This window comes from Rhinolophus hipposideros (assembly GCF_964194185.1).
Source record: "Rhinolophus hipposideros genome assembly, chromosome: 6".
Classification (NCBI taxonomy): Eukaryota; Metazoa; Chordata; class Mammalia; order Chiroptera; family Rhinolophidae; genus Rhinolophus; species Rhinolophus hipposideros.
The window spans coordinates 9,831,262-9,844,612 of record NC_138052.1 but is presented as its reverse complement, the minus strand read 5'-3'; the positions used below and the strand labels follow the sequence as shown (position 1 = coordinate 9,844,612).

The following is a 13,351-nucleotide window of genomic DNA, read 5'->3' as shown; positions in this document are numbered from 1 at the left end:
TGAATTACTTCTAAATAATGAAATGTAGAGAACCAGGAGCCATTCTAAGATTTTTGAAATACACTGTGGTTACTATTTATATTGCAAAAATCAGGACTTGATTCTATTTCCAGAGAGAAGAACTTTATTGTTTTTAGGCTTTAAAAAGAAGAGAAAGTAAGTTACCAAAATTATACTAAACAAGATAATATTTCTTCTCCTAAGTATAGTTGATATTCTCACAAAAGGCCTTTTGGTAGAATTATAATACTGACACTTAGTGACAATTATGTACTAGGCACTATTCTATTTGAAGCTCTTTTGAATAGCATTTACATTCTCTCTTGTGACCATAAATGCCACTTACTTAATTTCTATTTAAATGGAACTACTTAATTTCTATTTAAATGTTTCACCTCCATTGTTTGCTCCATTTTTTAATTTCAGTTCTTTTTCTGGTGTCTAAATTGTGTCATCTAGTGGCTTGTTACCCAAAGGTTCCTGGGGACGGCATTCCCAGAGTGCTTGTGTATTTGAGAGTGTCTCTCTGCTGCCTGTAGTCTTGAAGGACAATTTGACTGGGTATAAAAGTCTTGGTTTACAACTTTGTTCACGTCAGAATTTTGTAGACATTGCTTGATTGTCCTTTTTGAATTTGCTAGGAATTCTGAGGGTGGTCTGAATCTTTCCCCATTCAAGTGAACTCTGGATGACCTTAGAATTCTTTTTTTTTTTTTCAGTCTTGAGGTTAAGTAATTTATTAGGACATATATTGGTGTTGTTCTGTATTATTTTTTCACCTGGAACATGGCATGTCCTTTCAATCTGGAGAAAAATGACTTTTGTTATTTTAGAAAATTTTTCAACTATTAAAACTTTAAATATTTTAATTTTCTATTTGCTGTGTTCTCTTCCTCAGGAGTATTAACTATGTGTGTATGTTGGTTATCTTTTTTCCTCCTATCTGTTATCTTCTTTAAAATAATTTCATGGTGCATGGATTCCTCCTTTCTATCTGTCATGTTTCTGTGTTGTGTGTGTGTGTGTGTGTGTGTGTGTGTGTGTGTGTGGTGTTCCTTCTGATGCAGTTTCTATCTCAGTGACCGTTCCTTTTTTTTGTTTTGTTTTTCATTTGTTTCCTGAGCTCCACCAACTCTCTCTTCATCTCCTTCTAGTATGTTCTAATATTGCTTCCTTGAATTCTGTCAATACTTCCCGTGACAAGGTCATGATGTTTGTAATTTGTTTAAGACTCTGGTGACTCACCTGTGTTCTGAGGGCACCCTCCTATGATGTGTGTTCTTCACCTGATTTTGTTTATATTTCTTTTCTCCTTCAAAATGCATTAATTTTTAAATTTGCAGTTTTCATGCATAGTACCTGTGTTGGTTTTACTCAGCATTTCACTCAACTTTGAATAGGGCCTGCTACCAGCAGAAGAATAATGTAGGAGAAGGGCTGATGATGATGATAAGAATAATAATAACCAATGTTTACATAGTGCTTATTCTGTGCCAGTCACCACTCTGAATGTATAATTCATTTAATACTCCCAACAACTCTTATGAGTAGATTCTATTAGTGTGTCCACTTTACAGATGAGGAATCTGAGGCGGGGAGTGTTTAGGTTAGTTGCCCAACGGCAGAGCTGGGATTGGAACTCAGCAAAACTGGCATCACACTCTGTGAGCTCAAGCACGTTGAGGGAATATCTCCCATCACAGTCCTGTGCTCACAAGGGCTGGGTGAGTCATAGGAGAGTCACTTCGTCATCTGTTCTGTGTGCTGCCATTCTGTGGTCACTGGCTCCCTTCTGTCTCACCATGTCACCTCTAGTCACCTTCTGAAGTAAGCCCTGGTTCTAAGATGAGAGAAATGGCATGCACCATAGTTGCTTCATCTGCTCCCCTCCCTGCTATTCTATGATGTTGAGTTTGGGTCCCTTCTGTCATGATCTCCACTTCTCTAGGACCCAGCCACACTCCCACATTTGTCACTTTAATCAGAGTAGTTGGATGTGTTTTTCACGTCTGTGACTCTTACTTTAGGGGAAATCTATTATGTTCCTGGCTCTCAGCATGCTCCATGCCTCAGTTTACAGTATTTGGTAGGCATGCTGCTTATCTGTGCTTTATGGTTATAGTCATTTCTCTTGTTCAATAGGAGAGTTTTCCTCTCTTTCGTTTGATATGTGTGTTTTTTTCTTGTTTTTTTGGAGGCTAGTCAAGTTAAAAAGCTTTATTTCATCATCTTTCACCAGAATTACTGCTGGGTTCATTTCTGCAAGGTTTGCATCTTCCCCTGGGGTCCCATATTATTTATCTATGCATTCATTGTAGAACTAAATACTCGGCACCTGCTGTATATCAGGAACTGTGATAGGTACTGGGGTGCCACAGGGAACAAGACAGATACAACCCCCATTCTGATGGGGCTGACATTCTAGTTGGGGGAGAGAGACAAGCACACAAAGAAGGCCATTGCCCAGAGTAGAAACAATTTTGAAGAAAAACAGAACATGGTGATGTGAACAGGTTATGGCTTTAGACTGAGTGGTCAGACCTGATGGATAAGAGGTGCCAGACCTGGTTAGAGCTGGGGAAGAGGATTTCAAGCAGAGGAAGCTATCGGTGCAAAGGCTGTAAGGTTGGAACAGCCTTGGCATGGTCATGTTTGAGGGAAATATGGAAAACCAGCATTTCTGGAGGGTGTGAACAAGGGGAGGAGATTGTGAGACCGAGTTGGAGAGGCAGATGGGGACTTGAGTAGGGTAGGAGTCAGGGGTTGGCTCTGAGCCAGGTGCAAGTCCAGTGGAGGTTTCTAATCAAGGGAGTGACATGACCTCATTTATGTTTTAAAAGGTCTCTTAGGCTCCTGAGGGGAGGGTGGATTGGAGTAGCACAAGGGAGAAGCAGACAACCAACCCCATTTGGAAGGAAGCTGAGGTTGGCCTGGATGGGTGCTGGCCACTCAGATGGTGATAGTGGATGGTGGAGTGGACAGGCCTTGCTGAAGGGTTGGCCAGGCTGGTGGGATCAAGAGGTGGCTTTTGGATTTCGTTTGAGCAATGGGTGGCTTCAAGGGCTGTGTGCTACACTTCAGGCAGCACCTTGACCCAGCAATGAGCATTCCTGTACTTTAACTCTGCCCTCCGAGGAGCTGTGTTTGTAGTGCTGGGCACAGTACCCAGTACTGTAGGCATGCAATACATGTGTGCTACGGTCCTTGCTCCCAGCTACCAAGTTATAGGACTTGTTATTGACAGTGAACTGCTGACCTGGCTTAGTTTTTCCCAGCATCCTTCTACTCAGACTACTTCTCCTCAACTTTCCATTGGTGTACGTAGAGCCCCCAGGTGGTTGTCATCCTGCTCTAATGTCTGCATTTTGAGTATTTGATGGACAGGGAGTAAAAGAAAAATTCCAAAAGACTTCATTTTACTACTTATTTCTAGTTCCAGTCACAAATGCTTACTGGAGGGAGAAGGGAATTACAGATTAAAATAAGGACTGGGGACTACTAACTGTATCTGCACCATGTGTGTCTTCATCAGCTGTGGCTAAGCAAGGGTTGGTTCTTCCCAGGAAATTCAGAAACGAACTGGTCACTAAAAGCCTCAGGGCTCCTATTTTCACCATTTCACAGAAAGTCTTCTGTCCTAAATTTTAAAGTAGGCCTTTCCAGTGGCAGCCCAGTCCTTGCCTTCTGACCTATTGATTTCCCTGAATTTACCACTTTCATGGAGCCAAAGGAAAGACCTAGTGCTTTGGGCAGCACATCCCAGTGGCATGGCATTGTGAGGCAATTGCTGCTTCCTTTATAAAATCTCAAATGGGTCAAGTGTAAGTTTTTCCAAAAAATACTTTCTCTTCCTGACATTTTAATGATAATTACATACACAATAAATTACAACTTGTTTTATTTGGCACAAACGTTGGGAAGGACACATACTATGTGCCAAGCATTATCCCAAACCATGTATATTATTTTCTCTTCATCCCATTTTACAGATGAGAAAACTGAGCCTTGGGTAAAGTAACCAAGCCAAATAACAGAGTCCGTGGGAGGCCAGACAAGGATGTGAGTCAGGGTCTGTGTGGTCTCTGGAACCTTTCCTTGTCCACACACCCTGGGCAGCAGTGGTGGCCTGCAATTGTCCCAGTGGGTTGGTGTTGACTTTTTGTGGAGCTACCCCAAAGATGGTATTAGTGGCAGCCATCCTTGGTTCAAAGCATGGCCTCTCCCGAGGCGTCTCCAGGTCCAGCACAGGGAGCAACCAACTGTGTATTGCTTGTCTACCTATCAGGTAGTTCCTGGCTGGCCACAGGCAGTGGTTGACCGGGACCTGATTCAGAGTTTTTTCCAAAAAGCCCCAGAACCAACATACTTGGAAGTTGGCTTCAGACCCCAGCAGAGCACCACCCAATTAGCCTCACAAGTGGCACACCCAAAGGGCAGTCTCAGCAGGCACTGGAGCCCACTGGAGCAAAGCCCACTCTACAGGGCAAGTCCCCCACACAGGAGCCCATAAGCTGTGGATGTGGCCAAACCCCACAGCTAGTCAGTCTAAGGGTCAATACCACCCGCTTATATGCCAGTAGCAATCAAGGCTCAACTACAACAGGAGAACACACACAACCCACACAGGGTACACTCCTGGAGCACCCGGCACAGGTGACCAGGGAGACTGTGCCATTGGGCCCCACAGGACACCTACTACATAAGGAGACCCAGCAAGACTGGGAGACATAGCAGCCCCACCTAATACATAGAAACAAACAGAGAGGCAGCCAAAATGAGGAAACCAAGAAATATGAACCAAATGAAAGAACAGAAGACTTTGGAAAAAGAACTAAATGAAATGAGGCAAGCAACCTACCAGATACAGAGTTCAAAACAATGGTTATAAGGATGCTCAAGGATCTTAGAGGAAGAAGAACTCAGTGAGAACTTCCACAAAGGGACAGTAAGCATAAAAAAGGATATAGAAACTGTAAAAAAAGAACCAATCAGAAATGAAGAATACAATAACTGAAATGAATAATGCACTAAAAGGAATCACCAGACTAGATGAAGCAGAATATCAAATCTGATTTGGAAGACAAAGTAGCAGAAAACACCCAATCAGAACAGCAAAAAGAAAAAAGAAGAGCAATAATTATGTACCTATCAATAATCACTTTAAATGTAAATGGATTAAATGCTCCAATCAAAAGACATAGGGTAGGGGCCAGCCCGGTGGCTCAGGCAGTTAGCGCTCCATGCTCCTAACTCCGAAGGCTGCCGGTTCAATTCCCACATGGGCCAGTGGGCTCTCAACCACAAGGTTGCCAGTTCAATTACTCGAGTCCCGTAAGCAATGATGGGCTCTGCCCCCTGCAACTAAGATTGAACATGGCACCTTGAGCTGGGCTGCCACTGAGCTCCCAGATGGCTCATGGGTTGGAGCGCGTCCTCTCAACCACAAGGTTGTTGGTATCGACTCCCACAAGGGATGGTGGGCTGCGCCCCCTGCAACTAGCAACGGCAACTGGACCTGGAGCTGAGCTGTGCCCTCCACAACTAAGACTGAAAGGACAACAACTTGAAGCTCAGCGACACCCTCCACAACTAAGATTGAAAGGACAACAACTTAACTTGGAAAAAAGTTCTGGAAGTACACACTGTTCCCCAATAAAATCCTGTTCCCCTTCCCCAATAAAATCTTAAAAAAAAAAAAAGACATATGGTAGCTGAATGGATAAGAAAACAAGACCCATACATATGCTGTGTACAAGAGACCCACTTCAGATCAATAGATACACACAGACCGAAAGTAAAGGGATGGAAAAAGATATTTCATGAAAATGGAAATGAAAAAAAAATCTGGAGTAGCAATATTTATATCAGATAAAATAGACTTTAAAACAACAGCTATAAGACACAAGAGGAACATTACATAATGACAAAGGGATCAATCTAACAAGAGGATAAAACCCCTGTAAACATTTATGCACCCAACTTAAGAGTACCTAAATATATAAAGTACTATATATTTAAAACAAACTGACATAAGGGGAGAGATTGACAGTAATACAGTCATAGTAGGGGACTTTAACACCCAATTGACACCAATGGACAGATTTTCCTGACAGAAAATCAACAAGGAAACAGTGGCCTTACATGACACACTAGAACAGATGGATTTAATTGACATTTTTAGAACATTTTACCCCAGAGCAACAGAATATACATTCTTTTCAAGTGCACATGGAACATTTTCCAAGATAGACTATGTGTTAGGTCACAACACAAGTCTCAATAAATTTACTATATCAAGTGTCTTCTCTGACCCCACTGGTATGAAACAAGAAATCAATTACAAGAAAAACCTGGTAAACACACAAACACATGGAGGCTAAATAACATGCTACTAAACAATGAATGGGTTAACCATGAGATCAGGGAAGAAATAAAAAAATACCTTGAGACAAATAAAAATGAAAACACAACGACCCCTAATCTACGGGACACAGTGAAAGCAGTCCTAAGAGGGAAATTCATAGCAACAAAGGCCTATCTCAAGAAAAGAAAAATATCAAACAATCTAACCTTAACTTAAAGGAACTAGAAAAAGAACATCAAACAAAGCGCAAAGTTAGTAGAAGGAAGGAAATAATAAAGATCAGAGTGGAAATAAATGAAACAGAATCTAAAAGAACAATACAAAAGATCAATGAAACCAAGAGCTGATTCTTTGAAAAGATAAACAAAATTGATAATTCTTTAACCAGATTCATCAAGAAAAAAAGAGAGAGGATTCAAATAAATAAAATCAGAAATGAAAGAGAAGTGACAACTGACACCACAGAAATACAAAGGATTATGAGAAATACAAAATCTTATGAACCATTATATACCAACAAATTGGACAATCTGGAAGAAATGGGCAAATTCCTAGAAACATACAATCTTCCAAGACTGAATCAAGAAGAAACAGAAAATCTGAACCAACTAATTACTACTAATGAAATCGAATCAGTAATCAAAACACTCCCAACAAATAAAAGTCCTGCACCAGATCGCTTCACAGTGAATTTTACCAAACATTCAAAGAAGAATTAACACCTTTCTTTTTTAAACTAGTCCAGTAAATTCAACAAGAGGGAAAACTCCCAAGCTCATTCTATGAGGTCATCGTTGTTACTCTGATTCCAAAACCAGACAAAGACATCACACAAAAAAGAAAATTATAGACCGATATCCCTGATGAACATAGATGTCTAACAACTATGCTGTACACATGAAAGTAATATAAAACAATATTGAATGTCAACTGCAACTGAAGAAAAAATAATTTTTTTAAAAGACCAATACTTACACTTTAAGCATGTGGGAAAATCATCTGTACTTTCTGAGATTTTTTAAGAAAATGCTATTAAAAAATTATAATCACATTGTAGTAACATTGTATGGACCTGTAAGAAAAGAAATTTTAAAAAGTTTTCCCCATTCTGGCCTAACTCCTTAACCAATAATGTACTTTTATATTTCCATTTCCTTTTAGTAACAGCCCATATTTATGCACATTGTACATAATTGTAATCAAGGCAAAGATATAGTGGTATTTTCTGGTGAGTTCATTTATAATTATGTGTTTTTTAGTTTTGTTACATTTTCTTTATAATACTAATTTTATTGATAAACTGGGGTTTTCTTAGTCTTTAGTTGATTTCTAAGTTTTGTTCTTTCTTCTTTCTCTGCCTCAGAATCCTCCCTGCCCTGTGATTTAACCATATCCCTGGTTATGCCAAATCTGAAATTGGCCCCAGATGAAATTGAACTGAAGCCATAAAATCGTACTTTGTTTTTTGTTTTTTGTTTTAAGGCAGTAGTAAATTTTTGGATGTTCTTCTCACTTTTAAACATGAAACATACTCTCATTTCTCCCACCATTAATTTTTGCAAGCAGTAAGCTATGCCTGCTTGGCACACCATTTATAGATGTTAACATTTGACAATCAGCTGTGGCCAAGTTCCGTTAACAGAGCTGTGTTAACTGGTATCCCTGTTAATGGAAAAAGCAGCGTACTCCAGTTGCCTAGGCTACAGCTCCTGTGTGCTTTATGTATTAGGCCTGTGCTGGGAGCATTTAAAAATAAATCAGCCAGGTCAAGGCAAACATTAATCCTTGCTCCAGAGCTTGTTCTTATTTTTTTAAGTTAATGAGCTGGAGCAGAAGCAATAGAATGTTCTTAGTGAATGTCCCAGTGAATTGCAGATTAAATAGGTGTATTTTCTGACCAAGTGGGTGGCCAGGTATTGAACTTCAGGGCATCGAGGCATTTCTATTTAGCTGATCTTAGGTTGACCCATAGAATGGAGGGCTTCTGCTTCACTCTTCCCTGTGGAGGTGTCTCGGGTCACTAGGGAATGCTATTTAGAGATTTTTGACTTCTGCTCTCAGGAAATGGACAGATGCCTATTTCTGAAGCACTGTGCTAGGGATCCAGGAAGATAAAAGAGTTTGTGGGCCTGTTGTCTCCCTTCCGGGCTTGCAATCTAGTTCGGAACTTATAAACTTTGAAAGGCAACAATTCAAACACTAGATGACTACTGTAGGGCTGACAGAAGTTTAGAGGAGTTTCAGTTCCTATGCATGGAGAATGTGCAAGGCCTCTGCAGAGAGAGAAAAGACCAGATGCACAGAGGCATAAGGAATCATCTAGAAAGCAAAGCAGAGAGCCTTCAGCAGTCAGAACATTAGCCTTTCTCACACTTAGTACATGATCCTCCTGCCATCTCCCCTCCCTTCCTTTCTCCCTTTTATTTTTCTTTCCCCGTTTGTTGAGCACTTACTGTGTTCCAGCCTCAATGGCACCAGAGATACAAGGCAGGAATAAGGCATGGTGGAGCTTGAAGAGAACAGTAGTCCATCCTGAAGATTTGAAAGAAAAGAATCAAGTTACACAAAAATATAGGGAACTGAATTATTTGAACAGAAACTTTTATGTGTGTTCCTCGCTTTTCCTCGTTGCTCACAGCATTAACATTGACATCTGGCATTAGTTTAAAGATTGTAGTTCTGGGAATGCATCTCTGACCCACTAAAGCTGATTGACATGTATACACTTATGTAACTGACACAATAAATAATTATTATAAAGGATTGATATAGTAGTTGGTAAATAAAATCAGTGTAAACAGGCAGAAGTATGTGTGTTTAATGAAAAGACTGCGTAAAGAGAATAGAAATAAAAAGAAATTGAAGAAGACACAAAGAAATGGGGAGACATTCCGTGCTCATGGATTGGAAAAATCAACATAGTTAAAATGGCCTTATTACCCAAAGCAATATACAGATTTAATGCAATTCCCATCAAAATCCCAATGGCATTATTTAAAGAAATAGAACAAAAAATCATCAGATTTGTTTGGAACCACAAAAGACCCCGAATAGCCAAAGAAGTCTTAAGAAAGAAGAACAATACTGGAGGTATCGCACTCCCTGACTTTAGCTTGTACTACAGGGCTACAATAATCAAAACAGCATGGTCTTGGCAGAAAAACAGACACATAGACCAATGGAATAGAATTGAGAACTCGGAAATAAAATCACATAAATATGGACAGATAATTTTTGACAAAGAAGCAAAAAACATACAATAGAGAAGAGATAGCTTCTTCAACAAATGGTGCTGGGAGAATTGGAAAGCCACGTGCAAAAGAATGAAACTGGAATGCTATCTGTCACCATGTACCAAAATTAATTCAAAATGGATCAAAGACTTAAGCATAAGACCTGAAACAATAACCTGCATAGAAGAAAACATAGGTACTAAACTTATGTACCTTGGGTTCAAAGAGCATTTTATGAATTTGACTCCAAAGGCAAGAGAAGTAAAAGCTAAAATAAATGAATGGGACTATATCAAACTTAAAAACTTCTGCACAGCAAAAGAACCATTGACAAAATAAAGAGGCAACCAACTGAATGGGAGAAGATCTTTGCAAACAGTGCCTCAGAGAAGGGGCTGATATCCAAACTATACAAGGAACTCATGAAACTCAACAACAAAAACAAACAACTCAATTGAAAAATGGGCAGAGGACCTGAAGAGACATTTGTCCAAAGAGGACATACAAATGGCAAATAGACATATGAAAAAATGCTAAACATCACTAATCATCAGAGAAATGCAAATAAAAACCACAATGAGATATCACCTCACCCCAGTCAGAATGGCTATCATCAACAAGACAAATAATAACAAGTGTTGGAGAGGCTGTGGAGTAAAAGGAACCCTCATACACTGTTGGTGGGAATGCAGATTGGTGCAGCCGCTATGGAAGGCAGTGTGGAGGTTCCTCAAAAAATTACAAATGGAATTACCATATGACCCAGCAATCCCTCTCCTGGGTATCTACCCAAAAAATCTGAAAACATTTATACATAAAGACAAGTATGCTCCAATGTTCATTGCAGCTTTGTTTACGGTGTCCAAGACATGGAAACAACCAGAATGTCCTTCGATAGATGAATGGATAAAGAAGTTGTGGTATATATACACAATGGAATACTATTCGGCGGTAAGAAAAGATGAAATAGGACCATTTGTGACAACATGGATGGATCTTGAGAGTATAATGCTAAGCGAAATAAGTCAGACAGAAAAAGCAGAGAAACCTATGATTTCACTGATATGTGGTATTTATGCCAAAAACAACAAAAGAACAAGACAAACAAATGAGAAACAAAAACTCAGAGACACAGACAATAGTTTAGTGGTTGCCAGAGGATAAGGGGGTGGGTGGTGGGAGATGATGGTAAGGGGGATCAAATATATGGTGATGGAAGGAGAATTGACTCTGGGTGAGGAACACACAATGGGATTCACAGATGATGTAATACAGAATTGTACACCTGAAATCTATGTAACTTTACTAATAATTGTCACCCCAATATACTCGAATTAAAAAAAAAGAGAGAGAACGAGAATAGAAATACTTGTGCTTATCTTGGGAAGAGTGTGTGTGTGTGTATAAGAGGGAGAGAGCCTCTTTCACTGGACTTTGCAGAAGGGAAAGTATCATGCTGTCTTTTTTTTTCTTTTTCTCTTTCCCCCTAACCCCCGCACCACCCCTCACCCCCAATTCCGATCCAAGCCTTTGTTCTCAGTTTAGTTGAGTCTAGTTGTATAGGACACAGCTCCCTGGCCCATGTTGATATTATGAGCCTTGCACTCCACCCGGTTGAGGTAGTCGGTCACCTGAGGTAGTGGGCCACCAGCTCACAGCCGCTGCTGGCTGCTCACGCATGGCAGCCCAGGTTAAGCCATTGTTCACAATCTTAGCTGTAGAGGTCGCAGGTCACTGGCCCATGTGGGAATCGAACTCTGCGTTAGGAGCACAGCGCTCCAACCACCTGAGCCACGGGACCACCCGTATCATGTTTTCTTACTTCTTTCCTCTCAGGAATAATTCCAGCGAATGGGAAGATGAATGTGACTGTGAAGTTTACACCCTTTCAGTATGGGACGGCACAGATAAAAATGCAGTTATGGATTTCACAGTTCAACTCTCAACCCTACGAATGTGTCTTCACCGGAACATGCTACCCTAACATGGCTTTAAAGTATGGCGGTTTTGGAATGTCTTAGTTTATTCTTAAAACTTTTTTAAAAATCCAGGTCTTCTTTCCATTCTGTTTTTCTTTCTTGTAACAGAATGCCATCAAAAACTTACTTAAAATACACTTTAACATATAATGGTAATGCCTAGGATATCTCTAATGCTTGTAGCAGTCAGTAGTTGCTTCTGCCAAGAGGGGAAGAGTCGACTGAGAAAAAGGGGCTTGGGGGCATACTTTGTTTCACTGATGACTACTGGTGTGCTGTTTGAATTTTTGACCATATGTGTGTATGATGGTTTACTCAAAAATTTAAATCATAAGGCCAGAACAACATAAGTCTTTTCAAAGTTTCAGTATCACATTATAATTAATCGATAGCCTGCTCTGTGCCGTGTCCATTGTAAAGACTCATAGGAAATGGTCCACACCCTGAAGATACCCACAACAGAGGAGCCGAAATACATCATGTATAACAAGTGATTTCAAAATAACGCAGCAAGGGACAACCCCACAGGGGGGGTTGTTTAAAGCACCATCAGCGCTCAAGTCAGAGTAAAGATGTGAAATGGGATTAAGTTTTACTTCAGAACAAATTTTTTCTCAAGTTCTATTTCCATTTGAACGTGAGCTTATATGTTCACATCCCAAACTTTCTAGTTAACATAAGGTTTTTTTTCTAATACGTTTGATTTTTATAAAAGTTAAAAAGAAAATTTGTCACAGTATACATAACATAAAATCTTGGAAAATCCTTACAAATATTTTGAAAATGGTAAAGAAGTACCGTGGTTTTCCTCTTTCCATCTCATATAGATACACATCACGAATGTTTGTAGCAGTCATTGCTTATTAACATCATCAGGCATATTAAAAGTGAAGTAACAACCTTATATCAAAAAATGAACTAACTTTATGATTTATTATATATTCATATGATTTTCTTCCTAAAAGTTCAAAGCAGCCTAAATCAACTATAGGATATTATTGTGACCTTCTGAACCGAAAGCCACAATAGAAATAAAGTTACCCAGGCAATAAACAGGTAGAGTTGGATAGAAGTAAAACACTGAATTTTTCTGGTGTCGGATAACTGGCTGAGCACAATGCTGTTCGCAATCTCATGTCAAGTGCTGCAATGTGTAAATAGCTTCCTTACAGACATCACGTGAGTGGGATTTTTACTTCTATATCCTTCCATAGACATGTTCTTAACTTCACGAGAGCATTGTAGGGCAGAAGCACCATACAAATGCAGACACATACCATTTCTAAATTATTGTGTTTTGGTTTCCCAACTGGAGTTTAATATCGTATTTAGCACACTCTAGATGTTTTCAAGGGCTATGTCTCCCCAGACTGCACATAGACCTATAACAAATGAGTTCCACCATGAAGGAAGACAAATTCTCCTGGCTCCAGTGTTCTCTGAATGTTTCACAGGTTGCTTTTTTTGTTTCAGAATTGATGTGTGATAGACTTATTCATGTCCCGAACTGGCATAGCCAAATTCCACGTGTAACCCTTTCATTTATCTCTTTATTAGACCCCTTCATTTTTGTTGCCGACACTAGCAATCAGATTTCTTAGGGAGACTGTTTTTCAACAACCTCAAATTTTTTGTTTTGTTGTTTCCCAATATTTACAGCAGAGGTGATGTCAGAGCTCTGTTGAGATGTGGAGGCTGGGCCACAGCTTATCCCTTAACCAAGCACCCGATCCCCACATATCACAGCAGGTCCGTCAGTATGTGTCTCACCAGAT

At 39.8% G+C, this 13,351-nt stretch overlaps 1 protein-coding gene across 2 annotated transcripts in view; it reads left to right on the top strand.

Moving 5' to 3' along the window:
- Positions 1–13,351, top strand: part of CFAP221 (cilia and flagella associated protein 221) — a 126,549-nt gene that overhangs the window by 32,217 nt on the left and 80,981 nt on the right. For both annotated transcript variants that reach the window (XM_081052840.1, XM_081052839.1), the window contains exon 8: positions 11,434–11,593. In XM_081052840.1, the coding sequence (XP_080908966.1) occupies positions 11,434–11,593 (160 nt within the window). The remainder of the gene's footprint in view (positions 1–11,433; positions 11,594–13,351) is intronic.